The sequence below is a fragment of the Nansenia antarctica genome (genome assembly GCF_963989245.1).
Source record: "Nansenia antarctica genome assembly, chromosome: 12".
Taxonomy (NCBI): Eukaryota; Metazoa; Chordata; class Actinopteri; order Argentiniformes; family Microstomatidae; genus Nansenia; species Nansenia antarctica.
Window position 1 is genome coordinate 27165592 of NC_137682.1, and position 22698 is coordinate 27188289.

At 45.2% G+C, this 22698-nt stretch overlaps 1 protein-coding gene across 3 annotated transcripts in view; it reads right to left on the bottom strand.

Annotated features, from left to right (window-relative positions):
• The window catches only part of kcnab1a (potassium voltage-gated channel subfamily A regulatory beta subunit 1a), a gene marked incomplete at both ends in the record, with an annotated part of 86589 nt that overhangs the window by 45952 nt on the left and 17939 nt on the right, over positions 1 to 22698 (bottom strand). For 2 of the 3 annotated variants that reach the window (XM_080542697.1, XM_080542696.1), the window contains one exon: positions 20758 to 20966. The exons of the other annotated variant lie outside the window; for it this stretch is intronic. In XM_080542697.1, the coding sequence (XP_080398823.1) occupies positions 20758 to 20966 (209 nt within the window). Of the gene's footprint in view, positions 1 to 20757; positions 20967 to 22698 lie in introns of those variants that run through there. 3 annotated transcript variants of the gene reach the window in all.

The following is a 22698-nucleotide window of genomic DNA, read 5'->3' on the forward strand; positions in this document are numbered from 1 at the left end:
TGGTTTCCTAATAGATGACAATAAATTCAACCTTAATGCAACCTCATTAAATCAATCTGTGATCTCTTCAGTCATTAGCACTATACCACAAAATGAGGATAAAGGCAATACTGGTCTGTCATCAATACTGGTCTGTCATCAGTACTTGTCTGTTATCAATACTGGTCTGTCATCAATACTTGTCTGTCATCAATACTGGTCTGTCATCAATACTGGTCTGTTATCAATACTGGTCTGTCATCAATACTACTGTTTTCTCGTCAAGAATGTGGTATTTCTACTGTATTGAAGTTATACCCTCTCCACACAGTACAAGTGAATAGAAGTGTGTTGTTTTAAGACCTCTGCTGTATATTCTATTTCATGAAGGAAGATACACTGGGAATGTGCATCATGGCATACATAACTAGGAAACTTCAACCATGGCCTGGCATCTGGGTTCTTTCGAATTTAGAGCAGAAATGAGAATATGCTGAGTCAGGGCGTATACAAAAGCAATTGATGATGATGTCCTAGTTGGCCAGCTGTGGCGATGAGTGATGATGATCCAGGTGTGTTCTATTTCAGGGCCGAACAGAGCCAGAACACAGAGATAGATCACCTGGAAGAGCCTTGCACTGTGTACCTCTACATTATCATGACCTCGCTGTCTATCATATAGTATCTGTGGTTGCAGGATAACAGCAAAAAAGCTGAAGGGGTTTAATAACACATAACACACACACACACACACACACACATACACGCACACACACACACACACACACACACAAACACACACAAACACACACAAAAACAAGAATGCAACAGAAGATGATATATGGTGGCACATCTACTGACCATGACCAGAAGGAAAGCACACATCTCACCTGTCTTAAAGTCCCTTTTAGCCTGTCAGTTTTAGAATAGATTGTAAGATCATTTTATTGGTGTTCATCACTCAATGGACTAGCACCTGAATACTTGTCAGACATGCGTATATGCTCACTCTAGATCACACAGGTTTTCCGGCACTGGCCTTGTAGTTGTTCCCTGTGTGAGAACAAAGAACTATGGGGAGGCGGCATTTAGTGTCTATTAGTCCTCACCTCTGGATCAGCCTGCCAGAGGAACTGAGGGCATCACAATCTGTAAACACCTTGAAAATAAATCTCGAGACAGATTTTTTGTTTAGCATTCTCTTAATCCATTTGATTGTAATGTACCCTCTTCTACTGTGCAACACTGGGCTCTCTCTTCTACCATGTCTCTTATTTCCTATACTATCATTTCCTTATATCGCCGTTTATTTTCACTGTATTGTTGTATTTTGATTGTATTGTTGTATTTTCATTATATGTTACGAACCTTGGATTGCAATTTTGCACGAAAGGTGCTATATGAATAAAGTCTGATTTGATTTGATTTGATATTGGCTATTATGCCAACATTTTTAACATACAAAACCACAAAAACGAAACCACAAAAAAACACAGGAGTTCCTGGACAGTACCATAATGATGTCAAGGATATGTTCATATTTTCAGATATAATGGACTTTTCTAACCATTCCCAGCTGCCTACCAGAGAGTTGGATTTGTAGGCCAAAGTCAGTGGGTACTTTGAGTAGTATGAAAGATAATATTCATGTACACTGGGACTCCTAGACACCCCCAGGATCTGGGTATAAGTAATTCATTTTGTAAGCGATTCTGGGCTTTTTGTTATTCCAAAGGAATCTAATAAAAAGGGATCTAATGTCTCTAAACCAATTCGGAGGAAATTTAAGAGGGACAGATGACATAATATGATTAAGTCTTAAGGGCTCTGCACACAGCGTGCGATTTCTGTTGCGCATCAACGTTCCATTTTGAAGTTTGAATGGAAGTCTATGAGAACATCGCATTTACCCACACACGGCCCCGATTTTAATCGCACGGCGAACATTCGATTCCATTCATTTTGAATGGGACAAAGCAGTGCGACAAAACTCGCACGCCGTGTGCTTTGTCCCATTCAAAATTAATGGAATCGAATGTTCGCCGTGCGATTAAAATCGGGGCCGTGTGTGGGTAAATGCGATGTTCTCATAGACTTCCATTCAAACTTCAAAATGGAACGTTGATGCGCAACAGAAATCGCACGCTGTGTGCAGAGCCCTTTAGTAGCACATTCATTTCAGCTCTACCCTATAGAGACTATAGTAAGGCTATCCACCTGTTGATGACATCCTTGATGGACTGGAGGATGCTGGGGCCATTAAGGCTGAAGATTTTAGTAATAGGGGATATGATGTTCATACCCAAATATGTCATTCCATTTGTTTTCCAAATAAAAGGGGTAACCATTAAATCAGATTTAAATGTGTTAAAGTTGAGTGGAATTGCCTCACTCTTATACCAATTGATCTTCCATCCAGAAAAGCTGCCAAATAAATTAACCAGATTCAGAACTGCAGGTATACAGTGCATCCGGAAAGTATTCACACCCCTTAACTTTTTCCACATTTTGTTATGTTACAGCCTTATTCCAAAATGGAGTAAATTATATATTTTTCTCAAAGTTCTACACGCAATACTCCATAATGACAAAGTGAAAAAAAAAATGTAATCTTTGCAAATGTATTGAAAATAAAACCCTCAAATATCACATGTACATAAGTATTCACACCCTTTGCTATGACACTCAAAATTGAGCTCAGGTGCATCCTGTTTCCACTGATCATCCTTGATATGTTTCTACAACTTGATTGGAATCCACCTGTGGTAAATTCAATTGATTGGACATGATTTGGAAAGGCACACATCTGTCTATATAAGGTCCCACAGTTGACAGTGCATGTCAGAGCACAAACCAAGCCATGAAGTCAAAGGAATTGTCTGTAGACCTCCGAGACAGGATTGTATCAAGGCACAGATCTGGGGAAGGGTACAAAAAAATGTCTGCAGCATTGAAGGTCCCAACGAGCACAGTGGTCTCCATCATTCGTAAATGGAAGAAGTTTGGAACCACCAGGACTCTTCCTAGAGCTGGCCGCCCGGCCAAACTGACCAATCAGGGGAGAAGGGCCTTGGCCAGGAAGGTGACCAAGAACCCGATGGTCACTCTGACAGAGCTCCAATCAGGGGAGAAGGGCCTTGGCCAGGAAGGTGACCAAGAACCCGATGGTCACTCTGACAGAGCTCCAATCAGGGGAGAAGGGCCTTGGCCAGGAAGGTGACCAAGAACCCGATGGTCACTCTGACAGAGCTCCAATCAGGGGAGAAGGGCCTTGGCCAGGAAGGTGACCAAGAACCCGATGGTCACTCTGACAGAGCTCCAGGGAGGTGACCAAGAACCCGATGGTCACTCTGACAGAGCTCCAGGAAGGTGACCAAGAACCCGATGGTCACTCTGACAGAGACACACACACACACACACACACACACACACACACACTCTGACAGAGACACACACACACACACACACACTCTGACAGAGCTCCAGCGTTCCTCTGTGGAGATGGGAGAACCTTCCAGAAGGACAGCCATCTCTGCAGCACTCCACCAATCAGGCCTTTATGGTAGAGTGGCCAGACAGAAGCCACTCCTCAGTAAAAGGCAAATGACAGCCCGCTTGGAGTTTGCCAAAAGGCACCTAAAGGACTCTCAGACCATGAGAAACAACATTCTCTGGTCTGATGAAACCAAGATTGAACTCTTTGGCCTAAATGCCAAGCGTCATGTCTGGAGGAAACCAGGCACCGCTCATCACCTGGCCAATACCATCCCTGCAGTGAAGCATGGTGGTGACAGCATCATACACCATCCCTACAGTGAAGCATGGTGGTGGCAGCATCATGCTGTGGGGATGTTTTTCAGCGGCAGGAACTTGGAGACTAGTCAGGATCAAGGGAAAGATGAATGCAACAATGTACAGAGAGATCCTTGATGAAAACCTGCTCCAGAGCGCTCTGGACCTCATACTGGGGTGAAGGTTCACCTTCCAACAGGACAACGACCCTAGGCACACAGCCAAGATAACAAAGGAGTGGCTTCAGGACAAGTCTGTGAATGTCCTTGAGTGGCCCAGCCAGAGCCCGGACTTGAACCCGATTGAACATCTCTGGAGAGATCTGAAAATGTCTGTGCACCGACGCTCCCCATCCAACCTGATGGAGCTTGAGAGGATCTGCAAAGAAGAATGGGAGAAACTGCCCAAAGTAGGTGCCAAACTTGTAGCATCATACTCAAGAAGACTTAAGGCTCAATACACAGCAAAATGGGGAGGCTACTTGGGATATATTGCTAGTCAGTTAAGTTAACTTAAGTTGACAAATTGGATGAGTGATGAATCTATGGGTGCTTTTTTTCTTTGTTCTTTTAAAAAAAAAAAAAAATGTTATTTTCTCTGTATTATTTCTGTGTGATGACAGCAAGACTTATTCGGTGATATTGTAACCATTTTATACAAAAGTTGTATAAGTCAAGAAATGTGTTCATTGAAAAATTCAATAAAATACTGATTACAAAAAAAAGAAGACTTGAGGCTGTAATTGCTGCCAACGGTGCTTCAACAAAGTATTAAGCAAAGGGTGTGAATACTTATGTACATGTGATATTTGAGTGTTTATTTTTTTTATAAATTTGCACAGATTAAAAAAAAACATTTTCACTTTGTCATCACACACACACATGCAGTGATTCTCTCATTTATTTTAACCGAAGTCAAGGCAGCATATCACCAACAGGAATTTCTGATGAAGGTCTAAAACTGAATGATGAAGGTCTAAACTCATCAAATATTCATCTGAACGTTCAGCTGAAAGTTATAGTCTGCACATTGGTTCTATACAGACAAATATTTGGTTTATTTTTGTACCGTACAGTATCTCTTACTGATGGTGGAAAATGGTAAACTGTAAGATATGTAGATACTGTATGCTGAATGCACAGCTCTTCTCCTGTGGGTCCAGAGTGTATTCTGGCTTCAGAGACTGATTTCTTTGTGAAGTTCAACCTGATGTTTGGACTTGTTGCCCAATTACTGACACAAACGGCATCGAGGACTGGAGTATTGCTCACATGAGTGTAAGCTCAAGAGCTTCGGAGAACAGTGTGTACATGGTGCTCTTTGAAGGCTGCTGCTGCTTTCGGAGGAAAAAAGCCACTATTACATCTCCAGGATGGTTCCACACTAAACACTGTTTAGGTAAGTTTGAGTAAGTAAATCATCCTATGATTAATTATACATCTTGACTTTGTATAAACCATGTGTAAACAACTCACATAATCACATAATCAATGTACTGTAAGAGAGTGCAAAAGATCATGCATAATATACGTGTACTGTTCATGCATGTACTGTATGAGCACACACATGAATTTGGATTCACTCAAGGGAGGTCAAAACTGTGCTTGCACAATCCCTGGCTACTAGTTTGTATTCAGGAGAAAAGGAGGGAGGGGACGCTTCGATAAATCCTACGTGGAGGTTAGAAGTGGTTTTATGGATTTTCTCTGAATTACAGTTTAATGGACTCTGTTTTACTCGCACACACATGCATGCATTGCATATCCCCATAAAACTACTCTAGGACAGAAATGTACAGACAAAGTCTCTAAAAGAATTATGCATAAAGAAACATTAAATAAGACGCCTTTAACAATAACCACCACCTTAAACAATTGATATGTATTTATTTACATTTCAGATCATGTCATCCATCACGACTAATTTGGACAGATACGAATCATGAGAAAGCAGAAAAGGAAACGGTGAAGCAAATAGAAAGAAATGTACATTAGGGAAATATGACACGGTTTTGTTTACTTCACTCGTTCTTCTCAGAAGCCTTTTCAGCAAGATAAAACTCCTTATAGAAGAACCTTCTGGAAACCTTCACTCTTATGGCAGAGTTGTATCACTGTAGCCTGGAGGGTCTCTCATTGCAAGGCCAAACGTTGGCTCTGGTGCCGCACACTGAGACATACATAACACACACTCTGGAGGGATGCCAAGCGTAGCAAAACCAAGAGCTGCTGAGATAGGTGCAACAGAATGCTGATGTAGGGGAGTGTGTGTGTGTGTGTGTGTGTGTGTGTGTGTGTGTGTGTGTGTGTGTGTGTGTGTGTGTGTGCGTGCGTGCGTGCGTGTGTGTCCGTGCGTGCGTGCGTGCGTGCGTGCATACGATCAAAGGAAATCAATATCATTAATAAATAATAGTCTGACAATACAGCTTCTTCCAAGAGTTCATCATTACAGTGTAATTGTTTTTTTCATTACAAACATATACTTTCTACAGGTTTAGCATCCTGGGCAGGGGAGGCTGGTTCATTAGGGGCAATTGGACAATGCCCCACCAAAGGGAGAAGAGAGAGATTTTTTTTCTATGACTTCTAGACAGTGTTGCTTCTGAATATCATAGTCCAATCAGCTAGTGTTCTGTGGAGTATATCATAGTCCAATCAGCTAGTGTTCTGTGGAGTATGTTCCAATCAGCTTCAAGTCCCGCCCCTTTCAGGGCAACTTTCAGTCTACTCGAAATTGCACTAGGCTGTTCTCGTAGACTTGCATGTAAAATCTATTTTGGTAACTTCAGGCCATTCGGTCATTTGTCTATGGGGTTTTGGGACATGCACAAAGAATCGTACGTGCTTACGTCATGTCATACGGCCGGCGTCACGTTCGTTCACCTGCGTCACCATGGCTAGTAATGTTCTGAACAACTCGGTTGAATCTTTAAAAGAAACACCGTTCAGCCGTCGTAGCAACCAGGAGAAATTAACAGTAAAGGAATTAGGACCACCCAGACCAAATTTAATTATAAAGCAAGTTTATAAGGCAGGGAAAATTGGAAAATCGTATAACCGAGGATTTACGAGGGGTTGGTATGAGAAGAAAACATGGCTAGCGGGATGTGAAGTAACAAATGCGTTGTTCTGCTTTCCACTACCGGACTTTGTAAACAAATTGAACAAATGGATTAGAAGGAGGCATCTTTTGTTCCCAACTTGATATTGCAACTGGACCTATTACCGAAGTCAAACTTGTGTAAGTAAGTGAATCATCTGTCCTTCAGTCATGATAGGAAAACCAAATCGATGCTGGGAGAAGGAATGGCAGACTGTATTCTGATTGTATCTTCTATGCTCTTTGTATGTTTCTATGCTCTTTGTATGTTTCTATGCTCTTTGTATATGTCTTGGTGTAGGAGAAACGTAGGACCACGTTGGAAACAAGTGTTTCGGTACACGTTGACGTGTAGAAACTGTAGAGAGAAAATTGTAGAAATTGTAGAGAAAACTGGGGGGGTAGAGGTGATGAAGAGGTCTGTACAGGGGGGGGTAGAGGTGATGAAGAGGTCTGTACAGGGGGGTAGAGGTGATGAAGAGGTCTGTAGAGGAGGGTAGAGGGGATGAAGAGGTCTGTACAGGGGGGTAGAGGTGATGAAGAGGTCTGTACAGGCGGGGTAGAGGTGATGAAGAGGTCTGTACAGGGGGGTAGAGGTGATGAAGAGGTCTGTACAGGGGGGTAGAGGTGATGAAGAGGTCTGTACAGGGGGGGTAGAGGGGATGAAGAGGTCTGTACAGAGGGGTAGAGGGGATGAAGAGGTCTGTACAGGGGGGTAGAGGGGATGAAGAGGTCTGTACAGGGGGGTAGAGGGTATGAAGAGGTCTGTACAGGGGGGTAGAGGGGATGAAGAGGTCTGTACAGGGGGGTAGAGGTGATGAAGAGGTCTGTACAGGGGGGGTAGAGGGGATGAAGAGGTCTGTACAGAGGGGTAGAGGGGATGAAGAGGTCTGTACAGGGGGGTAGAGGGGATGAAGAGGTCTGTACAGGGGGGTAGAGGGTATGAAGAGGTCTGTACAGGGGGGTAGAGGGGATGAAGAGGTCTGTACAGGGGGGTAGAGGGGATGGAGAGGTCTGTAGAGGAGGGTAGAGGGGATGGAGAGGTCTGTAGAGGAGGGTAGAGGGGATGGAGAGGTCTGTACAGGGGGGGTAGAGGGGATGAAGAGGTCTGTACAGGGGGGTAGAGGGGATGAAGAGGTCTGTAGAGGAGGGTAGAGGGGATGAAGAGGTCTGTAGAGGAGGGTAGAGGGGATGAAGAGGTCTGTACAGGGGGTAGAGGGGATGGAGAGGTCTGTACAGGGGGTAGAGGGGATGGAGAGGTCTGTACAGGGGGGTAGAGGGGATGGAGAGGTCTGTACAGGGCGTAGAGGGGATGGAGAGGTCTGTACAGGGGGTAGAGGAGATGAAGAGGTCTGTACAGGGGGGTAGAGGGGATGGAGAGGTCTGTAGAGGTGGGTAGAGGGGATGGAGAGGTCTGTAGAGGTGGGTAGAGGGGATGAAGAGGTCTGTAGAGGTGGGTAGAGGGGATGAAGAGGTCTGTACAGGGGGGTAGAGGGGATGAAGAGGTCTGTACAGGGGGGTAGAGGGGATGGCGAGGTCTGTACAGGGGGGTAGAGCTATTCTCATGCTAAAATTGACTGTAAATCCAGATTTTAAAGTTGATATTCTTCCCCGTGGAGCATGCCCCCATAACCTGTGCCCCACCCAAACATTTTAGCACCAGCCGCCACTGATCCTGGGTTCTTTCTTATGTGCTGCAATTAAAAATAAGTTTGCTGCATAACCTTTAAATGAGGGGAAGTGGAGCCAGGTGGAGTGTGATCTGCTCTGATTTATTATACAGCCATTTAGCTGACGCTTTTATCCAAAGCGACTTACATTGCAGTGAGTGCATACATTTCAGTATATATGGTCCCAGCGGGAATCAAACCCACAACCTAAGCATTGTTAGCACCATGCTCTGCCAACTGAGCCACAGAGGACCCCTTTAAATAGCTGCCATCTGCTCACTGTCAACCAGCGCATCATCACACTCTACACATACGCAAGAAGATAGAATACACAGAGCATGTGCGAGGGGAAGTGGGTACGTAAAACAGCAGGTTGAAGAAGTGGGTCCATAAAATACCAGGTTCTTTAGATTAGCCTGTTATCATGTTATCACGGGGCGGCTGTGGCGCAGGAAGGTAGAGCTGCCGTCTAATGATCGCAAGGTTGGCAGATCGGCGGTTCGAGCCCAGGCTGGCCACATGTGAAAGTGTCCTTGTGCGAGACACTGAACCCCAAATTGCTCCCAGTGTGCGGGCTGGCGCCTTGCATGGTAGCTTGCCACCATTGGTGTGTGAATGTGTGTGTGAATAGGTGTGAATGGGTGAATGAGAAGCGCTTTGTATAAAGGCACTATACAAGTGCAGTCCATGTTAACATGACCAACATACAGCGCAGGGTAGGAGAGGCTGTGGTGAAAAGGGCCTGTGGTTGATTTGAGGTGTATTATTGATTGAGATGATAGAAAATAATGCTTTGGTTGGTTCAACCTTCCTTTGAATTCATTCAATTGAAATACATTTTGTGAAGTAACTTGTTATTCTAACTGTTTGAGGTGACTTGGTTGGGGCGTACTTATGGACTTATGCACATGAGGTATTTCTGTGGTTCAAATGTTAAATACATTTGCAGACATTTCTAAACACTTGTTTTCACTTTGTCATTATGAGGTATTGTGTGTGGAATGCCAATTTGTATTTATTTAATCAATTTTAAATTGAGTCTATATACACAAAATGTGGGAAAAGTGAAGAGGTGTGATGACGTTCTATAGCCACTGTAAATGGGTACAATTGTCACATTCCGAGAACACAGATCAAACTAGGACAAGTGTCAGATGAGGTAACACGTATTCCCACTTTGCTTTCTCTATTTATAAGAGAAAGAGAAAAGATGCTCAGTCCCTTTAGTCTGTCAGTTTCATATTACAGTATGTCAGGTATGATGTCTCATGGTTGTTGTTTAGTTTCCCCCAAGAAAGCATAATAATAATAATAATAATAACAATAATAATAATAATAATAATAATAATAATAATAATGATACTAATACTAATAATAATAATAATAACAATAATAATAATAATAATAATAATAATGATACTAATACCACTACTACTACTACTAATACTAATAATAATAATAATAACAATAATAATAATAATGATGATGATGATACTAATACCACTACTACTAATAATAATAATTATTATTATTATTATTATTATTATTGCTATTATTATGATATATTATTATATCAAATACAGGCATGAACGAGTGAAGAGAAAAAACACACACACACACAGAATGTTTAAATGTTATCACATAGCATCAGGGATGGTATATACTGTAGAAGAACCTGTGGGCTGTGGTTCTAGTTTTATTCCCAGAGATTCTGTGTACCCCCCCCCCCCCATCTCATTTTGACGCTAATCAAATGTAATCATACAGTATTCATCATTGCCTATACTGCAGGTCTGAGAGTGACAGCTGAGCTCTGTGAGGGACAGAGAAATAGAGAGAGGCTGATCTTTGAATCCTGTCTGGAGCTCAGACTCCGATCAAAGTTCTTGCTAGTCAACAGTTATGTTAACTTGCTTCACTTGACACGAGAGAGAGATGGAGAGGGAAGTAGAAGAAGAAGAACCAGCGACCTTCCGATTGCTAGCCGGCCTCTCTAACCACTAGGCTACCGCTGCTGGGAGAGGGAGGGTAGGCAAGGCAAGACTACAAATGTAGTCTCTGTACATTAAACAACTGCCTTATCTGAGACTGTAAAGCCCTCCTCAGTCAAAGTCAGGTGTTGGTGAGTTAGAAGGGTGGAAGTCTTTTTTTCTTTTTTCTTATTGTGATGGAGACAGTAGAGATTTGACAGGAAGGATGGGTGAGAGAGAGAGAAGGGATGACATGCAGGATATGTCCGCGGCCGGAATCGAACCGGGAACCCTGCGGTTACGTGGTCAATGCTCAGTCACCGTGGACAAACGGGTCCGGGTCTACCCCAACACAAAGCCATGGATGACTGGGAAGGTCCAAAAACTGATCAACGAGAGGGACAACGCCTTCTTCGCAGGGAAGAGCACACCGCTGTACAGCTCCACCAGGGCCAACCTAAAGCGCGGAATCAAAGCGGCCAAGGCAGAGCACAGAGAGAAGATTGAGGAATGCCTCCTGAGCAACGACTCCAGGCGGATGTGGCAGGGGGTTCAGCAGATGACAAACTTCAGAGCCAACAGGCTCACAGCCGCAGAGGACGACCCCCTGCTGGCGGGAAAGCTGAACACCTTCTACGCCCGGTTCGACGAGGGGCGAACGGAGGTAACCACAACACAAACACCACTCTCTCCAGCTCTCAGCAGCCTCACCCTCACAGAGCATGAAGTGAGACGCGTACTGAAGGCGGTGGACCCCAGGAAAGCCTCGGGGCCGGATGGCGTCCTGGGACGGGTGCTGAGGGACTGCGGCGACCAGCTGGCCGGGGTTTTCACCAACATCTTCAACCAGTCCCTGTCCCAGGCCACCATCCCACCCCCTGCCTGAAAACCTCAACTATCATCCCAGTCCCGAAGAAAAGCACGGTGAGCTGCCTAAACGACTACCGCCCGGTGGCACTCACACCAATCATCATGAAGTGCTTCGAGAAACTAGTCCGGGCCCACATACTCACACGCCTCCCGCCCAACCTGGATCCATACCAGTTCGCCTACAGAGCCCACAGGTCCACAGAGGACGCCATCGCAACGACTCTCCACGCCACTCTATCCCACCTGGAGAGGGGAAACAGCTACGCGAGACTGCTCTTCGTGGACTTCAGCTCCGCCTTCAACACCATCCTTCCAGACAGGCTAGTGACCAAACTACTAGACCTGGGTCTATCACACTCTATATGTGCGTGGATCAAGGACTTCCTGACCGACCGCCCCCAGAGGGTGCGGGTGGGCCCCCACACCTCCACAGCCCTCAGAATCAGCACTGGGTCCCCCCAGGGCTGCGTGCTAAGCCCCATCCTCTACAACCTCTACACCTACGACTTCACCCCCGTCCACCCCAGCAACTCCATCGTAAAGTTTGCAGACGACACCACCATGGTGGGATGCATCTCGGGGGGGGACGAGGCGGCGTACAGGGATGAGGTAGAGCAACTGAGCAAGCTGTGCAAGGTTAACAACCTGCTGCTGAACAAGTCAAAGACCCAGGAAATCATCGTAGACTTCAGGAGGAAAAAGTCAGAGATCCAGCCCCTGCTCATCGACGGAGAGAGCGTGGAGAGAGTCTCAACCCTCCGATTCCTGGGGATGCACATGCGGGATGACCTGACCTGGAAGGACAACACAAAAGCCACCATCAAGAGGGCACAACAGCGGCTATACACCCTGAGAGTCCTCAGGAAGGAACACAGCAAGCAGGAGATACTGGTGACCTTCTACCGCGGCGCACTGGAGAGCATCCTCACCTACGGCATCTGCAACTGGTTCTCCAGCTGCACAACAGCGGAGAGAAATGCGCTACAGAGAGTCGTGAGAACAGCACAGAAGATCACCGGCGCCCCCCTCCCCTCTCTGGAAGAGCTGTACAACACACGCTGTCTCAGGAAGGCCTCCAAGATCTCCAGGGACCCGACCCACCCTGGGTACGAACACTTTACCAGGCTGCCCTCGAAAAGGCGGTTCAGGACCCTGGCCGCAAGGACAAACAGACTGAAGAACAGCTTCTACCACAGGGCCGTCCAGGCCCTGAACACAGCAAAGCCCTAAGTTCTGGGCCCTGGACAGTCTGGACGGATTGATGGCAGCTGCTGGCCTGAAGAAATCAGGTGTAGTGCTGAGGCACAAACATGTACATTTCAAGCCTGCAAACTGTGACACTTTAAATAAATGTGAAATAATACTATTGTGCAATATGACAACCCTAGTCGTCTATCTATACAGTATAGTACAGTGGATAGTGTACATAGCCTTTATTTATGTAAACCAGCTCCTTCCCTTCTTGTGATTTTTTAAAAGTTTTTTCTTTTTTTCTTTTTTTTTCCCTTTCCTAACACCAGGGGAGCCACCCCTCCTAAACGTCGTTGTTTGGTACCTGTACTGTAGCAATGACAAATAAAGTCCATTCATTCATTCATTCATTCATTCATTCATTCATAGTCCGCTACGCCACCTAAGCGCCCCTAAGGGTGAAAGTCTCTGAGCCCATTCTCACCACCTGTCGTCCGTCCGGCAGGAAAGTCCAGAATCCAGGCCGGGGTTAAGGCCTAAGGTCTCTGGATTGGGTGTCAAGCTTGGAAAGGTAAATGGTGTTGAATGTAGTTACTGTAGTCTACAAACAGCATCCTCACATAGGAGTTCATCTTGTCCGTCTTGTTGGGCGAGGGCGGAGTGGAGAGCAGTGGCAATGGCGTCATCGGTGGATCTGTTTTGCCGATAGCCAAATTGGTGAGGCTCCAGGATGGTCGGTAGCATGCTGCAGATCTGGGCCTTGACATGCTTCTCAAAGCAGCCCAGATCTGCAGCATGCTACCGACCATCCTGGAGTACAGAGCAACAGTCATGGGATGTTGACGTCTGCTTCGCTGATGACCAGGGCGCTGGCTGCGCTGTCTGTGGTGTGTGTGTGTGGTGTGTGTGTGTGTGTGTGTGTGTGTGTGTGTGGTGTGTGTGTGTGTGTGCCCTTTCAGGTAGGTTGGTGTTGGTGTTCTCAAAGTGGCGTAGAAATTATTCAGCTCATCCGGGAGAGAGCCAGCTATGCCATCTGCGCAGCTAGGTACTCCCTTTGAAGTCTGAAATTGTGTGTAGCTCCTGTCACATGCTTGCGTGAGTCATTGCTTCATAGCCATGACTCTATCTGGTCACCGTACTCCCGTTCGGCTGATTGAACGTCGGCTAGCAGAACGCTGGGGAGCGTTGGCTAGCAGAACGCTGGGGGGCGGAGCTTTGTTTTCACCCCGTCTCAGCCTCACCAACACTCTGGCTCTGCGCCCTCTTTGCCGCCGCAAACCAACGACTCAGTCGTGGTGGTACCGCTATTGTTTGGCCGGGGTAAGTGGTCATCCAGTTTCTCATGTGCAGTATTGTGTCTCTGTCATATCTGTGGTGGCTAGCTACTTGGCTAGAGGGTAAAACAACACAAAATAACAAGAAATTAAGCAAAAAAACTGCAATGATGTGTACCCCCCCCCCCCATCTCTATAGGAGCCCAAAGCACAGCAGCCATACACGGGGCCATCTTGGGAGTAAGACAGATAGACTAAAGCCTGCTCCAGCAGCCTCAGGCTCAGTAACAAAGAATACAAGACAGATAAATATATACACTATGATGATGATGCCGTGCCAACACATATCACTCCCAGTTCACCACTGCTTTAAAAAAGTAAGAGTCTCTCAATGTCTCTCAAATGAAGCTACTGTGGTAAAGAACACTCGCTGGTCTGTTAGGACAACTGACAGTGTGAGCGTGCGTGCCTGCGTGTATGCGTTAACGGTTGCCGCTGTTTGCCTGCTGATTGGCCGCATAGAGCGCAAACAAATTGACATCTTCATGAACAAATTTTTTAACTTTTTGATATCTTTTACAGATTGTTCCCATTCACTGAACAACTTCGTCACTCTAAACTCAAGAATACACACACATACAGATGCACACACACTCCCACTAGCCGCTGTCACACCTCATTGTGCTGTGCTGACTCTGGGGGACGCTGGTTGAAATCTGATCACAGTGTTGACACACTACTGGGCTGAGTTAGCGATGTGTGTGCCAGAGTCTTTGGCAGCAGTCAAGTGAGGCTGTGTGGCAGCTTAAAGGTGCCACCCAGGTAGCAGATTGCATGCGCTAATCGCATTCCACAGTGTAATCTTGGCCTCCCTTCTCGGAAATGTCTTTGGTAGATCCACATCCATGGTCCCCGTCTGACCTGTAGCTACCAAGCATTGACTTTTGGCCACTTTTTCTCTCTATTCTCTGTCTGGTTTTTCTCTGGTTTTAAATGTCATAACCCAGAGTCTACAGTACCTCTAAGTTAACATGTAGGCTGTGTGGCAGTTGACGTTCACAAGTTAACAGCAGAGGATGTTGGCTGAATTCTGCTCATGTTGCCTGATATGATGCGTGTGACTATATGCCAATTTTGTGTGCCTATCAAATATTGCAATACTCAGTGAATACTTTAAGTGCGTCCACTCTCAGGACATAAACTGACCACTCTTAGTCAACATGCTTTTCTCTGTAACTGGACCTGAGCCAGATTTAGAGACCCCGGCTAGTGGGGACCAGTATAGGTTACCAGTGGTCAGCAGGGTAGAACAGCATGGACACAGGATAGAGCCATGTATGGGAACTAATGTCAGTATTGTAAGTTACGAGGTAAAGCTATTCCCTCTCTGAGAACAAGTATATAAGCTGTAACAAACATCAGTACTTTGCTCGGCATCCCCTATGCCGCAGCCAGGCTCGACATCTCCTATGTCGTAGCCATGCTTGAAGCTTGGACTTAACAGAGCATGCTGCCTTGGAAACATCTGTACAAGAGAATGTAACCCTGATCTTCCTAATACAATGATTACAATTCGACCTTCTCTCTGAGTCATCAATATGTCATTTCCGGCCACCTGACTAAGAAAGATATCAATATATCATTGCCTTACTGCTCTGGGCTGAAGAACAATTTGTGTGCCTTGCTAACTTGCTAGCAGTGGAGATAAGCTGTGTGGCAGTGGCACTGTTTGTTTTCACATAAAGAATCAAATGTTAGAATTGAAATAACTTGTGTGGCCACTGTGAAATGAGTAAACAAACATGATGTGTGGAAAAAACCCGCAAGCAGTGACAAATCAGTGCAGACAGTGCCCTACCCCTGGTATAGGGTTTGCAAAGCAGATGAACAACTGATAACAATTCCTGAATCGCACCATCTATGTAAACGTGCAGTGTGTGCACTGGGTAGAGGGTGTTTAGGGAGGAAAATTGCTGCAGAATTGCTGCATTATGCTAGAGATTGATTTGGGAATGAACACTGCGTTACCTTACAGGTCTGTTACACCACAGGGATGAAATTCATGGGCGCTTAGGTGGTGTAGCGGACTAAGTGTTGACCACGTAACCGCAGGGTTCCCGGGTTCGAATCTGGCCGCGGACATATCCTGCATGTCATCCCTTCTCTCTCTCACCCATCCTTCCTGTCAAATCTCTACTGTCTCTATCACAATAAAAAGAAAAATATGAGTGGGACTGCCCCACTCAGAATTATTTTTTTAAATAAAAATGAAATTCATGTTCATGAGACGAGGATGAACTGTTTGATAACTGCTATTGTAGTCATGGTTACATGCTTCCCAAGTGGTGAGTGGAAAGCAGAGACATTGAGCGTTATCGTCTCGTCACAGTCTCAGCTCACAAATTCGGCGGAGTCGTGTAGCCGTGAGGTGCAAACGATATCAGATCATCGCCGTTTCAGCCAAATCCGGCGCCGTGTAGCCTAGGCCTAACACTAAAAGTAAATGTAAGCAACATGAATAGAATTGGAATAATAATAATAATAATAATAATAATAATAGAAGTATGTCAAAACTGAAAGAACCCCACTAATAAGTATATAGGAATAACAATAGTTGGCCCACTAATAATAATAAGTATGTCGAAGAACAATAGTTGGACTAGCAGAAAGCCCAGTAAAACATTTTGATATGTTAAAACTATTGTAAGAAACGATACGCTTTTTCTGTAGCCAGTTAGCCGCATTGTCAAGTTTTTATCTCCAACACACTACCTTTCTTGGGTAGTTCTGGCTGTCTTCATCATAGGAGCATCATGGTGAGAACACTGACAGGGATGAACAAACAACAGGCAGAGAGGGAGAGAGGGGCAGCAAACCAACATATAAAATGGGAAAGCGCCTCTCTAATCCCATTTAATTCATAGACTGATGACCTGTCATAGTGTGAATAAATCAGAATAATCATCTATGATCTCTGATGAAATGGCAGCAGCTTAACTCTAGAGACAGTGCATGTGTTGACTTCCTGCTTCATGCAGAGTGACAGCCATGGACCTACAGGCAGAGGTGGATGTTGCTGTAGTGGTCTGAGGTGCTTGTTCCTTTATGAATGTTTCCAAGTGCAACACTAGTAACTATTAACACGGTCTCTCTGAACGTAGGTTTTGGGGAAACAAGGCCCATAGCAGGATAGAGCTGTGGTCAACGGACAGAGCTACAAAACACCATTACCTCACACTCTGTCAATCAACCCCCAAAACTATAAAAACTAAAAATATTTGTGTGTGTGTGTGTGTGTGTGTGAGTGTGTGTGTGTGTGTGTGTGTGTGTGTGTGTGTGTGTGTGTGTGTGTGTGTGTGTGTGTGCGTGTGTGTGTGTGTGTGTGTGTGTGTGTGTGTGTGTGTGTTTGAGTGTTGGAGTTTCAGCATAACCCTACACTCACTTGCCGCCAAGACCTGGGTCTGCACAAAAAAAAGCCACATAAGCCATGTTTTCTGACACTCTCCACCATATCTCCACTCCAATCTTAATGTAACGTAAGGACTGCCTGGAGGGTTTTGTAACACTGACACTGACTAGACCCAGAATCCAGAAACATTGGTCAAGTCTCATGATGACCCCCTTCTTTCCCAACACACTGATTTGACAGCATACTGTTATGGCTGACATCCCTCAAATGCTAACCACTGCATAAAACGGAAAGCAGAAGCTAAAATGTGACAAGTATAAGCATACCCGCGGGAATTAGGGGTGCTGCAGCACTCTCTGTGATTTACTCCAAAATATCACAATTTAATAAGAACTAAAAATAAATCTTCGTTGGTGGCCATCATAGGCTACTCTTCCCTACATTAGTATGCTGTTTGGAACACACAGCTGAAATCCATTAATGACAGCAACAACTAGTCACATGACCTTACAGACGAAGAGACGTAGCGTGCTATTCCCCTTATCGTGCCTATTGTCACTGAAGTAGGTAGCTAGCTGACGCACCTGTCGAAAACAAGTAGGAAAATGGCACAAAAACACATTTCAGACTTTCGGGGGTCTCAGCCTCAACAAAACAAAAAGAGATTGGTGATAGAGGTAGTCCAAGAAGACAAGTCGCAGCCCAAGGTTTCACCAAGTGTGTGTGGCTTTGTGCTTTTGCAATCAGGTGTCCCACTTCGTATGAAGTTGCTAGGGCTTTGGTGGGTAAAGTAGCAGTTCAGTTTCCTTACGCTGAAAGAACCGTACGGGTTTATGAACTTGATCGGGATGTCTGGACTCTGGTTTCAAGATGCCTTTTAATTTTGACTGGTTTTAAACTCATTTGCCAGAACATCACTGCAAAGTACACATTGTGGGTGGTCCATTTCTTTCTCTCAGAGGAACAATATGGAAACACTCTCAATTGTGCATCTAGGCTACTGAATAATTGAAAAACGATAGATATTTATATTTAAAAAACTTAAATAAAATAGAAAACTTGTTTATACATTCAGACAGAAAATCATCTCGCGACCCCTCCCATCTTTTTGCCGACTCCCTGAGGGCACCCCCCCCCCCCCCCCCCCCCCCCCGAGTTTAAGAACCGCTGCTCTAGAGTATCCGTTTCTCTAATGCCATCAACTGTCGTCTCTTCCCATTCTCCCATGGTGCAGTGGCAGAGCAGATGGTTGCCAGGGCCTGGCTAGGAAGAGCTGGCTTCCAGTGGTCAGTAGTACAATGCAGTACTGAGTGATCTACACAGTAACAACTACAACTTCAGAGTGTACTGCAGAAGCCCAAGCCTGCATCCATCCTCTCCTATTGTAAGGCCCTTATCTGCCCGCTGCCTCCTGCTCTTTGAATGCTTCTTTGACAGCCTTATGGCCTATAATGCACCATGAGGAACAGTCCTTTCATCGATTACTGCAAGAGAGATAGAGCTCTCAGAAAGAACTGTGTACGGTTTGGGCATGTAGAACTGCCACTAGAACTGGCTAACTAGTCTTAACTGATGATGTCACTGCTGACGGCAGCAGCAGCAGAATGCATTCTGAAGTGTACAGCAACATTTTGTCTGCTTGAGTTCAAGCAAATACATGTGTTGGATATTCATTGGAGGACGCTACATCATACAGTAAATGACCCAAAACATACTGCCATAGCAGTAGGATGACACACAGCTCTACCTCAGAGTCAAGTCAACCCCACCTCCTCTGCACCCCTGCCACTATCCACACTAACCACCTGCCTGGAGGAGATAGAGGCGTGGATGAAGCTCAACTTCCTACAACTCAACAGCTCCAAGACTGAAGCCATCCTAGTCGGCACACCACACCAGGTCCGGTCATCCACCATCACCAGCATCACCTTCTCTGGCCAGAACATTCCCCTCTCCTCATCTGTTACCAACCTGGGCGTCAAAATGGACCCTCACCTCACCTACGAGACCCACATCAAACATATATCCAAAACAGCTTTTTTTCACTTAAGGAACATTGCCAAACTCCGTCCTGCACTCACTCTGGCAGATGCAGAGAAGCTCGTCCACGCCTTTGTCTCCTCCAGACTGGACTACTGGGATTCCTAGCAGCTGCCTCCAGAAACTTCAATACATCCAGAACAGCGCTGCTAGGATCCTGATGAGGGTGCGCAAATATGATCACATCACCCCCATCCTCAAATCACTTCACTGGCTCCCCGTCTCCCTCAGAATTGAATTCAAGGTCTCCCTCCTCACCCACCAGTGCATCCATGGAATTGCCCCCCCCTACCTCAAGGAACTCCTCCATACCCCTCAGACCTCCTCACGCACCCTCCGTTCTACTGCCACCAACCTCCTCAAGACCCCCAGGACCAAGCTCCGCACGATGGGAGATCGGGCCTTCTGCTCGGCTGCTCCCAGGCTGTGGAATGCTCTCCCTGACCACCTAAGGGCACCACAGTCTGTGGATGCTTTTAAACGAGGCCTTAAAACCCACCTTTTTAATAGAGCCTTTTTTTAGCCTTTTAATTGAATGTTTTTTGCTTTATCTTACTGTGTTGTAGCACTCTGAGATTTTATATGTAAAGTGCTTTTATAAATTAAATGTATTATTATTATTATTATAGCAACTACATTGTTTCTTGAAAAACTTGAGTTTTTCAGGGCCAAAAAAGTGGAACGTTCTTGACTGGCCAACTCAATCTTTACAGTTAAATCCAATTAATTTCCTGATAAGAAATAATTTAGGCAAAACACAACAAAACTAAACAAACAAACAACAACTGAAGATAGCTACAGTACAGGCATGGCAGAGCATCACCAGAGGAGATACCCAGTGTCTGTTGGGGTCAACGGGTCGCAGACTTCAGGCAGGAGTGTCGACCAATACTAAACATGAATGCTTAATTTGAACATTATACGAATCTGCCCCATTACTTTTGGTGCTCTGAAATTCAGTAGGTGAACTATGTAAAGAAAGTGTTGTCATTTCTAAAAACCAATATGTACACAAATACCCTCAAATAGTCATTGTTTGATTTAAAAGCTCTGGAGCATAGAGCCAAAAGAAGAACAAATCTTTCACTGTCACATAGACAGACAGATAGAAAGTGAGACCAAGACATAGTCAGAAGTAGGCAAGTCGAGAGACTTCGATGGTAAGAAAGATAAAGGAAGCGAGAGATCGAAGATGAGAGAGAAAGTAAGAGATAAGGAGAGAGAGGGATGGATGGAGAGTTTGACAGTGAAAAAGAAGAGGCAGAAAGACTAACGTAGAAGGGAATAAATTAAATAAGATATTGAAAAGAGCAAGAAAACGCTTTTATACGCACAAACACACACATGTCAACTTCAGAAACGTCTGTATTCTACTGGATTTAGGATGGCAGTTAGAACACACATACAGTACACTAACACACACACACACACACACACACAAACACACACACACATGCACACACCTGTATTTCATCCCAGTGAGTTTCCCTGTGGACTCTTTCAGGGAGATGTGGTGTCGGGGTGCAAAGGCACCAAAGCTCCGTGCGATGATAGCCACAGTGCGGAACTTGGCTCGGGCAGCATTGACCACATTGGCGCTGGAGGCACTCTTGCTGTGGTCTCCATTGCCACGCTTCAGGTTGTGGTCCGTACAGGCTATAGAAACTTGCATGGTTGGGCTGGGACAGAGGGAGAGCCCCAGACAGATGGATAGATGAAGGAAGAAGAGGAGTCTGAGATATTTGAAGAAGAGACAGAGATATTTGACAGAGGTAGAGATGATCTGAGAGAGTGAACTGGAAAGGTTTTTCTTGAGCCTTTTTTTCTGTGTTAGAATGTTGTTATCTGTTAAACAATCCTTTCCTCTGTTTAGAAATATTTTTCTCTTGATATCCAGTGTGCTCTGTTATTCAATGTAGACTTGAGGGCTTTAGTTGAAAATGTCATCCATGTTCTTGATGCTATTTTCTTTTTCCTCTGAAAAGATGCAGATCCAAGGGTCAGTCTTCAAGGCAAGAACATTAGACAAAACTCTGTAGTGTCACAGAGAGATCAAAACCTCCCACTGGGCTGTGTGTTCCTTCCTTTCCCCTTTTGAGAGTATGGAATATATGAAAGCGGGGAGTGTTAGAATCAGAATGCTGAAATCTGGTCAAGGATCTGCACTCCCGATCTCACGGCAGAGTAAGAGAGACAGAAGGGAGGAGGGTGGATGGGGTCAAAGGAGGGGTGAGGAGGGGTGAGGAAGAGGGGGGAGTCGCTCTCAAGACTGGGCAGGGTGCTGTCATCCTTCTGAGATCAGCACTTTTCACACCACTCCACTCTCTCATTCTCTTCTTTTCTCTCTTTTCTCTCTCCGAGCATCTTTCGCGTTCCCGTGCTATATCCTGCTGATGTTAATGTGTGTCACTAATGTGCTGCTGCCCCAGATTCCCCTCTGTATTCTCTCTCTTGTACTCTCTTTCTCTCCGTTATTTCGTTGCCCCACTCCTCTTTTGTTCTGCCATCCTCAGCAGGATAGCTCCATCTCCTCTGGTACTCCTCAAGGCAAACAAGCGACATGCAGCGCAGCTTCTCTCTCTCTCTCTCTCTCTCTCTCTCTCTCTCTCTCTCTCTCTCTCTCTCTCTCTCTCTCTCTCTCTCTCTCTCTCTCTCTCTCTCTCTCTTTCGTTCCTAAGAAGGTTTCTTTTTTCACACGTCCTCTCAACAGCTCTCTTTTCCCCTTCTCTCTCTCAAACGAGAGACATGCAGCACAGCTTTCTCTCTCTCACTAGTCCCTTTAGTGATCTCTCCCACTCTCTTAAGAGCGTTTTCTCTCCTGCTCTGGTTCTCTCTCTCTCCCCTCTCCCTCTTGTTCAGTAGCACTGCTGCTGAGTGCTTAGTACTGGGCAAATCATTGATGTAGTGTAACACCTACCTACACACACACACACACACACACACACACACACACACACACACACACACACACAGACAGACACACACACACACACACACACACACACACACACACACACACAATGCAACTACAGCAGCATTTTTAAGTTGATAGAGCACTATCTACATAAATAAATAGTGAGAGGATCAATTCCAGCATTTCTAGAGAGAGGGAATATGGAGATAGATTAATGCTAATATGAAATAAATAGCTGCAACTCACAAATGTGTACCATGATCTGTGAACAAAAAACACAAAGGATAAATGTACTATCCGCACACAAACACCTCTTGATTTGCATTTGTAAACCATTATTTAATAATTATTTATATTCTACTGATTAGAGCTTTGCTAAGTTAAACATCTGTCAGTGATCATTATTTCAACTGACAAGCTAGCCACATTGCTAACAATGCTGTAGAGCTAGCAATAGGAATTTACAATTTTGAAAGACAAAAAAGCGTCT